This window comes from Rhamphochromis sp. 'chilingali' (assembly GCF_963969265.1).
Source record: "Rhamphochromis sp. 'chilingali' genome assembly, chromosome: 1".
Lineage (NCBI taxonomy): Eukaryota > Metazoa > Chordata > Actinopteri > Cichliformes > Cichlidae > Rhamphochromis > Rhamphochromis sp. 'chilingali'.
Window position 1 is genome coordinate 53126616 of NC_137929.1, and position 13423 is coordinate 53140038.

The window sequence follows — 13423 nt, forward strand, 5'->3', positions numbered from 1 at the left end:
CAAAATGGGGAGTTTTATAGAACTTTTAATGTTTGTTCCTTTTATGACTGTCAGAGTTTGTCTTCTGAGAAAATGCAAGTGCTGGTAAGCATTTTAGAATCAGGACTAGAAATGTACAGATAAAAATAACAACATGAAACCCTCAACATATTGTGCAGCAGCAGCTGTTGGTGTGATATATTTTACAGTCTGTGTTCTATTTAAGGAATCAGAATTAAAATACTAAATACCAACATACAGATTGACAAGTATGATAATCAATGTTACATCATCTAAGCTAGCAAAGTCTTTACTAATTAGTTAAGATGGTAGTTTTATAAATAATGACATATAAAATGGAAGACTGCATTTAAACCTTTGTTTTTTCACATTGCTTGGATGCTCTTTAGTGTGAGACAGGTTATCTATCTAAATTGTAGATGCAAACAGAAAACTGAATTATTTTTTCCATTTGTGTATGAATCAAACATATGAATGACAGATAAAACCAGTGCAATCTAAAATAATAGTTAATTATCAGCCCACAAAAAAAAAAAAGAATAATTAAAAAACAAATTAATACATTATGACTGGACATAATGAAGTGCAATTTATAGAAAAATAAACTGGTAAATTACAAATGAAGGCAAAACTTTTAATTTGAGGGTAAAAGCTACAGGAAGTGCAGAATTATTAGGCAAGTTGTATTTTTGAGGAATAATTTTATTATTGAACAACAACCATGTTCTCAATGAACCCAAAAAACTCATTAATATCAAAGCTGAATGTTTTTGGAAGTAGTTTTTAGTTTGTTTTTAGTTTTAGCTATTTTAGGGGGATATCTGTGTGTGCAGGTGACTATTACTGTGCATAATTATTAGGCAACTTAACAAGAAACAAATATATACCCATTTCAATTATTTATTTTTACCAGTGACACCAATATAACATCTCCACATTCACAAATATACATTTCTGACATTCAAAAACAAAACAAAAACAAATCAGCGACCAATATAGCCACCTTTCTTTGCAAGGACACTCAAAAGCCTGCCATCCATGGATTCTGTCAGTGTTTTGATCTGTTCACCATCAACATTGCGTGCAGCAGCAACCACAGCCTCCCAGTCACTGTTCAGAGAGGTGTGCTGTTTTCCCTCCTTGTAAATCTCACATTTGATGATGGACCACGGGTTCTCAATGGGGTTCAGATCAGGTGAACAAGGTGGCCATGTCATTAGTTTTTCTTCTTTTATACCCTTTCTTGCCAGCCACGCTGTGGAGTACTTGGACGCGTGTGATGGAGCATTGTCCTGCATGAAAATCATGTTTTTCTTGAAGGATGCAGACTTCTTCCTGTACCACTGCTTGAAGAAGGTGTCTTCCAGAAACTGGCAGTAGGACTGGGAGTTGAGCTTGACTCCATCCTCAACCCGAAAAGGCCCCACAAGCTCATCTTTGATGATACCAGCCCAAACCAGTACTCCACCTCCACCTTGCTGGCGTCTGAGTCGGGCTGGAGCTCTCTGCCCTTTACCAATCCAGCCACGGGCCCATCCATCTGGCCCATCAAGACTCACTCTCATTTCATCAGTCCATAAAACCTTAGAAAAATCAGTCTTGAGATATTTCTTGGCCCAGTCTTGACGTTTCAGCTTGTGTGTCTTGTTCAGTGGTGGTCGTCTTTCAGCCTTTCTTACCTTGGCCATGTCTCTGAGTATTGCACACCTTGTTCTTTTGGGCACTCCAGTGATGTTGCAGCTCTGAAATATGGCCAAACTGGTGGCAAGTGGCATCTTGGCAGCTGCACGCTTGACTTTTCTCAGTTCATGGGCAGTTATTTGGCGGCTTGGTTTTTCCACACGCTTCTTGCGACCCTGTTGACTATTTTGAATGAAACGCTTGATTGTTCGATGATTACGCTTCAGAAGCTTTGCAATTTTGAGACTGCTGCATCCCTCTGCAAGATATCTCACTATTTTTGACTTTTCTGAGCCTGTCAAGTCCTTCTTTTGACCCATTTTGCCAAAGGAAAGGACATTGCCTAATAATTATGCACAACTGATATAGGGTGTTGATGTCATTAGACCACACCCCTTCTCATTACAGAGATGCACATCACCTAATATGCTTAATTGGTAGTAGGCTTTCGAGCCTATACAGCTTGGAGTAAGACAACATGCATGAAGAGGATGATGTGGACAAAATACTCATTTGCCTAATAATTCTGCACTCCCTGTATAATTACAAAAACAGTCACCAACTGATTGGGCAGTTCCCTAGTGGAGGTTTCCAGTATGTCACGGACTCATCTTTCAAACTTAATTAAGTTAAACACGAGAAACACTTTCCTTTTTACATTTTGAACCACCATGCAGACCTTAATTGTCTGGAAAACATTTTCCAACAAATGCAACTCAACAGTTATATAAACTAATATGAAGTTTTCTAGATGTCTGATTATTTTCTTTTGTTACACTATATTCAAACTGGGTGGTATTATTATACTTTTAGGAGAATTCCTTCTATAAATCAAAAAAAAAAAGAATGAGGGTAATACTTGTCTCCGGTAGCTTTGTGCTCTTTAAAATTAAATATATTATTCCATCCATCCATCCATTTTCTCCTGCTTATCCTAGGTCAGGTTGCTGGGGCAGCAGCCTAAGCAGAGAGGCCCAGACCTCCTTCTCCCTAGCCACCAACTCTAACTTGTCCATGGGAACACCAAGGTATTCTCACACCAGCCCAGAACTATGATCTCTCCTGGTTCTGCCCAAGGGCCTTCTCTGGGTGTGACATGCCTGGGACACCTCACCACGGAGGCATTCATGTCAGATGCCTCATCCACCTGAACTGGCTCCTTTCAATGTGAAAGAGTAGTGGCTCTACTCTGAGCCCCTCCTGGATGGTTTAACCCTTTAAGACCTACCATAGAACAAAGTCCACCAGAGCTTATATTATATTTTTACATGCTGTAGTGCCATTTTTTGGAGCATTTCAAGTTGCTATACATCAATACAACCATTATAGCCCAAATTTTAATAATATGTATGCATTAAGTGCATAGTAATTACATAAATTGAGAGAAAGTGCAATAAACTACAAAAAAATTGAAAATTGTTTTTGTTTTTTTTAACATATATTTCTAGTTAGAGAAATTTAAGAGGCTTATCCCTCAAAACTGTAAATACAAAAAAGTTGCACAAAATAGTTTCCCACCACAGGAAATTTATTTTGAGTGTCTTCATAGTTTTATTTTTGAAATACACCAATTTTTATATAGTGCAGGTAAAACGAAAATAAAAATTATAGTGCAAATTTGCAAATAAAACAGCATATGCATCAAAATAAACTATTTCCAGCAGTGCAATATGAGTACTACGCATTCCAGAAACGACACCGAAAGTCATATAGTCAAACATAACTTTTAAAAACACCAGTATAGGCTCATGAGGCCCTAATGGTAAAAAACTACATTTCCGCGAAAATGACGTCTCTTCTGGTTTCGGGCAGGTAATGCGATAGTTCACGCTGACATCTATTCTAACGTAGGAAGTGTTACGAACAGCTGATCAGATCGGCAAAGCGTGTTTCTGGAATATTATGTTTGTGTTGCTGCAAGTGCTTTTTATGCAGTTTTTGCAAAGGTATATGTGGAAGGAAACCGTGACCTAGGACAAGCTGATGGCACAAGATGTAAGTACAACTCCTCCGGTTTCATATGCAAAAAAAATTATTGCGCTAGCTCACGTGGTTGCAGTTCTACAAGGATTTAGAAGTAGTTGCGCAAAACGGAGCATGCCCGCTCTGACCGGTTTTAAAGGGTTAAGTCCTTAGCCTATTTCTAAGGGAAATGCCAGCCACCCTTCACCGCAAATTCATATTTCTGTTATCCCGTTCTTTTGGTCACTACCCAGAACTCATCACCATAGGTGTAGTGGGGATGTAGATAGAGCAGCAAATCTCGAGCTTCACTTTTACACTCAGCTTTCTTTTCACTACAAAGCTGCAGTCACAGCACTAATCTGTTTCAATCTACCAATCTCCCGCTCCTATCTCCCCTCAGTCATGAACAACACCCAGAGATACTTAAACTCTTTAGATGTCTGGGTTATCATTTCCTCCACTTCACACTTGGCTGCTAACCACTCCAGCGCAAACTGGACGCGACTACATGATGAGGCCAACAGAACCTCATTATCTGCGAAAATCAGAGACAAGATTCTGAGGCCAACCAAGACAAAGTCTTCTGCCATTTGTATACTCTTCAAAATTCTGTCATTAAAATTTATACACAGACTCACTGACAAAGTCTAGTACTGGGAGAGTCTAGCACCCACTGGGAATGAGTTCAACTTATTGTCAACAATGCTGTCCAAAATCTTGCAATAGTTTTATAAGGACCAAATGTCTCATAGCAATGGGCCAGAAAACCCAGACTCCTGAAGCACCTCCTACAGAATACTACGAGGGACACAGTCAAATAACTTCTCCAAGTCCACAAAACACATGTAAGGGGTGTCCAAGTTCATAGGCTGCATCCTCCTGAGGACCGGGCCTTTGCGCGCTACGTGGGCTGGGTCCTCGGGAGGCTGGGTAGGCCGGAAGTGAGCAACTGTATAATTGGAGGGTCTAACCTTCAGATTCGCGTCACCGGATGTCTCAGTGGAGTTTAATAAACTCAGCCGTCTGCTCCTTGCTATCTAAAATATAACAAGACACTGGCGTAAATTCTCGATCATGTCACTCTTCTGTTTAATCAGTTTTCCGTGTGAAGTTTATTCAGCTGTGTGAAAACTACAACTTCAATCTCAGCCAAACTGATTTACTCACAACCAAATAAAACACTGAAAAAAGCCAAACAGTAACATTTCTAAGTTATCTCACTGAACTATATTTATCATCTTTAACCTGAGTAGCGAACGACCGTGGAGGATTGAAAACGATGTGCTGGGAGTTTGCTGTTTTCACCGGCTCTAGTGAGCCGGCTAGCTATCGAGCTGGTGGGTAACAGACGTCTCAGAAAAAGTCAGAGCACTTTTGCAAATATGTGATGTCTGGATAAATCAAGCAGATATTTGAAGTTTACACAGCTACATTCTCGCCTGAAAATATCTTAAAAGTTTATTTTGTGACCCAGAAAGAGTAATAAAAGTAATATTAAAACTAAGTAGCTGAGAATTTTGGGCAGCCTTCGTCGCGTCGTTGTGTTGTAATCGGCCTACAAATGTGGCTTCAGGAGGATGCAGTCTATGAATTTGGACATCCCCGTAGACTGGTTGGGCTAACTTTCATGCACACTCACCTATCGTCGAGAGAGTAAAGAGCTGACCCAGTGTTCTGTGACTGGCATGAAAACTGCATTGTTCCTCCTGTATCTGAGATTTGACTAACGGACAAACTCTCCTTTCCAGCACCCTGGCTTGCTGAAGATTCTGTAATTTACCTGTTGCAGTTTTTCAAGACTGTCTCTGACCACAGTCTATGACAATGTGTATGTATGTTCTGCTGCTGCTATTCTGACCAGTGTTGTACACTATAGAAGTCAGCTTGAAAAAAAAAAGTATGATCTAAACTATGTATAAATTGTACAGTATAAATTTTAAACATATTAAAGTTTCATGTTGGAATTGAAATTGTTGCATTTCTGTTTCACTATTATTATAGACAAGTGTCATTTTGTTATCTATGAGATCCACTGGATTCTGATGAAGAATATCTTCAATGACAAAAAGAAAGACAAAAAAAACATTTCAATTGCTGAATCCAATATTTTCCAGTGCTACTACAAAGCAAAGCAAATTATCAGCATATGTAGTACCACTACTGTTATGATTATTAGTATATATGTATTAGAGCAGGGCGATATGACCAAAAATATTTATCACGATATAGATTTGAAAATTTGCGATAACGATCTAACTGACGATATAATTGACACTAGACAAAATACTTTACAACTCCACAACTTTATTAGTGCAAAAAACACATCAATGTATTTTCACTTAAACAAGCAGCTGTTTTTTACGTGCATTAAAGTTATATAAAAATGTAACAGTGCAAATGCAGATTCCTTGCTGACAGTTTAACCAAAAGGCATTTCCAGTGGAAATTGGCTGACATATCCTCAGCATAACCATGTATAATATCCACAAAACTTAAAAAGAGGTTATACACACACAATACGGTAAAATTATGTTGAAGCACCGTACGTATCACTCCGCGAGGCTCCTGCCTACGATAGCTGTAATGCTCCGACAATCCATCAAGTTCGTAGCTTAGCAAAGTCGTACTAAAACATTTGACAGATTTTCGAGCATAAAATCGTTTCGAGGTCAGTAAACACAACCAGAATTCAAACATAAGGCACACTGGATTATAAAAATGTCGATTTTCAGAAAAATCAAAGGATTGATTTTAAGTGTGCCGTATTTTCCAAAAAAACACGGTAATAATGACAGTCCGTTAGCATGTGCTACCAAAAATAGTGCTTTGTTGTGTATCTAACGGACGAAAGCTAAACCAGTTCCACACCACTGAAGTTGCAGCATTTTTACAAACCAATTCTGGTTCATCCGTTTCATTCAACCATCCGCTTTCGCCCTTATCATTCTCCGTCACCGCCGTGCCTTTTCATGTGTGTATGAAAACAAAGGCACTGCGCATTATAACCACCTGCAGCTGATTACCTGACCAGCCGTTGGTAATCATTCCTCCCGGCTAGAAAGGGGTATTTAACCTGGACTCGCGGCGACAGTCGACGTGGGATTATTACTCCGAACTGGTATAGTCCGTGCGAGCAGTGTGAGCTTGTTATTCGGCTAGCGTGTGGCTCATGGTGGATTTTCCTTCTTCCTCCAGGAGGGGCGAGCGGAGAAGCGAGTTGGGGAGCACACACACTAAGGGAGTTACAACACGGAACGCACTGGGAGCAAGGGACGAGCACGATTGGAAAATTGCACTTTTGAATGAATTGTTGGACTTGCCTGTCTGTTTCACTGTAAATAAACGCAGTGTTTCTGTGAAGAAGAACCGCGCCTGGGTCCCTCTTTTCCGTGACAATAACTCAATGAATCAAAACGATAAAAGTTTAACATAGGCTGGATAATCATGTTTAAAATAAAACAATTTTGGATACATGATTGTTATGACATGTCATACATTTTTCTGCTGCATATACACCATTTTAAAACAAAGAACAGTACATTATACAACCACATTTAGGCTGCATTAGGGCATTATTTGATTGCATGTAAATGGAAAAGATTCTGTAAAATTTGAAGTTAACAACAATCTAACAATCTGATAGACTCCATGCGACGATGTGTTGCACTGCATGAGGCAAATGGTGGTCACACCAGATACTGACCGGTTCTGGGTCCCCAGACCCCCAATAGCGCAAAAAACTGCACATTCCAGGGTGGCCTTTTGTTTTGGGCAGTCTGAGGTACACCTGTGCACTACTCATGATGTCAGATCAGCATCCTGATGTGGCACACCTGTGAGGTGGGATGGATTATCTCAATATGGCAGATGTGCCCACTACCACACATTTGGACTGATTTGTGACCACTGTTTGGGAGGGATGGTTATATTGTGTATCTGGAATGAATTTTAGGTCTCTACGTCCATCCCATGGGGAATGGGAGCAGTAACAAAGGTGTTGCGTTTATATTTTTGTTGAGTGTATATATATATATATTAGGGGTGCAACGATATTCGTATCGATATTGAACCGTTCGATACAGTGCTTTCGGTTCGGTACGCATATGTATGAACAATACAACATTTGTAATTTATTTTATCAACTTTCCTTCTGACGATGCTGTCTGTGTGGAGCGCTCAGTGAATCTGCGTTCGACTACTCCGCCTAGGCTGCACTGTCGAGCGCAGATCCACTGAGCGCTCCACACAGACAGCATAGTCAGAAGGAAGAGCGCAGGGCAAGCTAGCGAGACAGAAGTTAAGCTCTCCTTGCAACATGGCAAATTGAACCTCCCCCACCCTCATTCAGATCTGGCGTTTGGAACTATTTTGGTTTTCATGTGACGTATGACCCTGAAGGTAAGCGCGTCATGGACTAAAGTAAAACAGTATGTTGGATGTGCCACGCAATGCTCAATTACATGGGTGGGAGCTAGTGTGTTAGCGCAGTTAGCTCGTTAATGTGTTGGCTGTCTAGCCCCATGCACGGGGCGATCAGGGGTAGCTCGTTAACGGAGATTTGCCGTGTTGTGGCGTTAAGGTCATTTTAACGAGGTTAACCTGAAAGCACTAGTGGGAACACAACGAATATGACTGCACATTTACGCCGACATCATCCTAGTGCAAAGACAAAAACAACAAGCATGCATGCTACAAACTTTACCCGAGTCATTTAGACAGCCGTTAGCACATGATTCTCCTTATGGGGACCTGATATGTTTAATATGCTGCTGAGAATATAGCCCAGAAGAAGCGGATAGTATAGCTTTTATTTTGGAAAGAGCCATTTCTCTGTAATAAACTCTCTTTTCCAAAGATGAGTGATTCCTCAATCAGATACAGGGCTCGCAATATCGCTAGCCCGACGTCCTGGGGCTAGCGATTTTTCCAGTCGGGCTACCAAAATCTATCTCTGCCCTGCCCGTCCGGCTATTGTAGGAAGGAAAAATATATGTCAATGCTTTTGCATTCTTTCGGAAATATAGCTGGGTAATTATGTCATTGGCATCGGTGAGCCACTGTCAATATGTGACATATTGAAATCGCATTTGAATTTGCGCTTGTTTTTTTCTTTCACTTTGCAATCGCGTGAACTGTGTATAGAGAGCGACAGCACTGATCTGTGAGTTGTGATAATTTGTGCACCAATTCCTCTGACATTGTCTTATTAATCGTTAGCTTACTACGCAAACATGACAAGTGAAATCTCCCGCAGCTTAAACATGTGAGAGGTTGATCGCGCAGAGAATCGCTGAGCTTATGTGAGTGCGTGTGTAAAAGCAGCAGGATATATATTTTAGTTCTGCTGAGCCAAATAAGACAGGTCAGGGTGAAGAAGTGACAGCCAAAGAAAAGCTTACCACAAAACGGAGAAGTTATGACAAATCAGACTATAAGGCAAAAAGAAAGTGCAGCTTTATGGTTTCATGGACAAAAGAATTTCTGTGGCTGCAATATGACGAGCTAAATAACCAGGGGTGCACATAAGTGGTCCGCAGGTGCGCATTCGCTGCCAAAATAAAAAACGCGCACAAGGGTTAAATTTAAAAACCGTACTTTTGAGTTAAAATATATGTTTATAATTTTAATAAATGACAAATTAAAAAGGCATGAACATTTTATTTTGTATCGAAAAAATATCGAACCGTGACACCAAAGTATCGAACCGAACCGAACCGTGAATTTTGTGTATCATTGCACCCCTAATATATATATATATTTATATATATATATATATATATATATAATCACTTTAGTGCTACAGACATTAAATCCGTCTGATTTTTTTGGAGCATTTTTGAAAGTCATGTCATTATTTAGTCATTGTTACACTGTGTTTCAACAGCTGAAGATGTTCTCACAGAGAAAGAGACATACTTAGCCAGCTTATTTTTTAACATCTCTAACAATAACCTCACTAGAAACCCACAGACAAAAATGTATGAAGCTGAGCACCCTCAGTTCAACATGTTGGAGCTGAAGGTTGTTTGCAGGTCATGGAGTATCATAATGAAAATGGTATTTGGCATTGCTATCATTAGATTTAATTTTAACTGGTGGTCATATGCTCAGCCACTTGGCAGCTGAAGCAGAGTGTTTGCAAGTGAGTGAAATATTTAAAATTAACAAACTGTTTTAAATTTGGTACCTTATTTTTTTCATCATTGTATTTCATAAATTAACAAAACTTATTACAGTGGCCATAAGGCACACCGGAATATAAGGCCCACTGTCGATGAACGGGTCTATTTTCATACATAAGGCGCACCGGATTATAAGGTGCATTAAACAAAACAAAATCAGATAAATCAAACTTTACTCAAATCATCCTTCTTGCTTCCTCAAATCAAATTCAAATTCAAATTCAAATTTTATTTGTCACGTACACAGTCATACACAGTACGATATGTAGTGAAATGCTTGGACAACTGCTCGTGACCTAAAGAGAACAAAAAAGGAAAAGGCTATGAATAAGATAGGAAATAAATATGAAAAATTAAAAAGGGTAAATTTAACTAAGAAGGAATAAAATATAAATTAAGGTTAAAAATGAAATAACTGTACAACACAAATTAGAATGAAGGGTAAATTTAACTGGGAAGAATAAGATAAAGATAAATATATAAATTAAAGTTGAAAATAAAATAACTGTACAACAAAATACACAATACACAATATAGAACTATATAAGAATGTATGAAGAAATATAAATGTAAATAAATATATACACAATAACAGCAGCTGTACAAGTATTAACCGGAAATGAAGAATATAGTGACCAGTGTTGTGCAAAACCAAAGTCCAGAAAGTCCAGTGTGTGTGTAAGAACTGTATGTGTGGGTCAGTACTGTGTGGTGGTGTGATTGAGAGACCGTATCGCCTGCGGGAAGAAGCTCCTCCTCAGCCTCTCTGTGTTGGTCTTCAGGGAGCGGAATCGCTTTCCTGACCTCAGCAGAGAGAACAGTCTGTTGTTGGGATGGCTGAGGTCCTTCACGATCTTCCTGGCCTTGGTCCAGCACCGCCTGCTGTAGATTGAGTGCAGGTCAGGGAGCTCGGAGCGGATGGTGCACTCCACTTCTGTACCATTGATGGATTATCTCAGTTGTTCTCCTGACTAAAGTTTGGTCCGTTTACAACATCCTCCTATGCGATTGCATTTGCCCATAATCACGGGGAACCCTCACGTTAAGTTTTATCGAGTGGAAAAAAGTTAGCATTCATCCTCCAGCTTCACTGTGTTTATGTTATGCTAACATAGCTGTGTCGCTAGTCATCACATAGCACATCATTATATACCAGCTAGTCCAACTTCAGTAACCCTACAAACATGCCTGGATGTTAAGCTTAATTGTTACACCTGGTAAAGCAGCAACGCTGATCATTTTACTAAAGATGAAAGAATTTAGACGGTTTTCAACTCTCAGTGATGCCGCAGTGTTTGTTTGACTTTGGGACCTGAAGAGGATAGAGTTTTGGACCCAGATTACTCCGCGAGGCTCCTGACTACAGTAGCTGTAATGCTCCGACAATCTACCAAGTGGTGCGGTTTCGTAGCATACCAAAGTCATACTAAAACATTTTTTGACAGATTTTTGAGTGCCATGTACCACATAAAATCGGTTCGCGGTCAGTAAGCACAACCAGAATTCATACATAAGGCCCCCCGTAAGGTGGATAGTAAACACTTAAAGGATTATAAGTGTGCCTTATAGTGTGGAAAATACAGTAAATAATTTAGAAGGGCAACAATTTGTAATTTTTTGGGTGCTGGAAGTATAATTTCCAGAATGCTTCAGCTTTCATTTAAAAGAAAAATGAATATTTTGAAATTTAATTTGTATTCAAAACAGAATCGACCGTAGCAGGCTGACCGGAAACAGTTCATGAGGGTACCAACTCAGTTTTAACAGAAGAGGATTTGGATCACTTCTATAATACAATCCAAAGCCACGAATGAATGATATATTAGTCTCCATTGTTCTTTTTTGATTTTTAATGTTACTGAAGTTATGAAAGCTATGAAAAGAACTGTCAAAACAGTAACATTTAGACAGAAGACAGTGAACATTTCTGTGGTTATTAACAGAATTTTAATGTTTTAGATTGTGCAGGCTACTTACTTTTATATAAAGAGTGTGTGTTGATTTATAATACAGGGTGGGCCATTTATATGGATACACCTTAATAACATGGGAATGGTTGGTGATATTAAAGTCCTGTTTGTGGCACATTAGTATATTTGAGGGGGCAAACTCCTCAAGATGGGTGGTGACCATGGTGGCCATTTAGAAGTCGGCCATCTTGGATAGTCAAAGGAGCTTGCAAAGAAAAGCGTCTGGACTTCTTTAAGTTGCTTGAAGACATTTCACCTCTCATCCGAGAAGCTTCTTCAGTTCTAAGGTCAAATTCCTGAGGTCAGACGGCCCAGGATGTGAGTGGGCGTTAAGGCGTCTGGGGAGGGACACCACATTGTTAAGTCTGTCACAGACTTAACAATGTGGTGTATGCTGTACAGTGCAGCGAGGAATGCCCAGACCTCTACATTGGAGAGACCAAACAGCCACAGTCTTCGAACTCCATACTCTACAAAATTTCTAGATGAATAATTTACAACTGATGTCAATGGACTACTGAGTCTACTAGAATGTTGATGATGGCTTAAGATGGTCAATGAGAATGACTAACCAATGTGCGAGTAACACTGAAATTGAGTGATACTATCCTACTTTTAAAATCATACTATATGCAAGAGAATCACTTATTGTGGAGTTATATGTATTCACAACAACTCATGTCCTTAAAATAACTATACATTTTTTTTGCAATATTGCTGTTTAGTAAATTTTCACATCTAAGAATATGAGCTAAGTTTTACCATCAATAGACATTTTATTTTTAGTTTACTAACGAGAACCCAAAACCATCTTGTTTATGCTGTTACCTCACACAGTAAAGATGCTCTCAAAGAGCTATTTTGACATTTGTCACGTACTGTGGTGACCACAGTACGTGACAAATGATAGTGTCATGAACATTGGGTTATATTAATTTTGTGCACCATGAACTCTTACTGTCATGTACCAGTAAGATTCTAATGATATTATGTTATATTATATTATATCATATGATATAATATATTATATTATATTATATCATCTATAAAAAAAATAAAACTGCAGAATTTGTATGATCTGAAGTATTTTTCAAATGTGCTGTGGGAATTGAACACGTCAAAGTTCCATATTGTAGTTGGAAAAGTTTTGTTAATTTTCTTCTGCAATATCAAAACACAACATGAATATTTTTATTCCTCATTTTAAACATAAACAGAACATAAAGAATTAATGGTGAACAGAGGAAAGAAACACAAATGTCAATCCGAATTTCACAATCTATCTTATACATTACTATTACTGAGAACTTAAAGAATTAAAAGAGTAGGCTGAATGATCAAAATCTAGAACTGATCAAACATAAATGAATAAAGAAATTCAAGAAATTGAACATATAGTAGGTTGCAGGGACATTTTTTATGCAATCACATGTGATTGAAATTGAACCCTGTTGGGCCCCAGTCACTACGAAGAACCACAGGAAGAGGAAATTCCTTCAAAAGAATATATCCTCATTTCAGTTTGATGCTCACGCAGTCAGCAGCAAAACAACATGGAGGTCAGAATCTCCACCAACAGTGTCTGTGAGTACTGACCTTGTCTTTTGTAAAAAAAAAATATATATA

The 13423-nt window shown here is 38.9% G+C and overlaps 1 protein-coding gene across 1 annotated transcript in view; it reads left to right on the forward strand.

The window, feature by feature from the left end:
- Positions 1-13350: 13350 nt before the first annotated feature.
- Positions 13351-13423, forward strand: part of LOC308408824 (uncharacterized protein) — a gene marked incomplete at both ends in the record, with an annotated part of 92269 nt that continues 92196 nt past the window's right edge. Inside the window, one exon of the mRNA XM_080901229.1 lies at positions 13351-13381. Coding sequence (XP_080757355.1) covers positions 13351-13381 — 31 coding nt within the window. The remainder of the gene's footprint in view (positions 13382-13423) is intronic.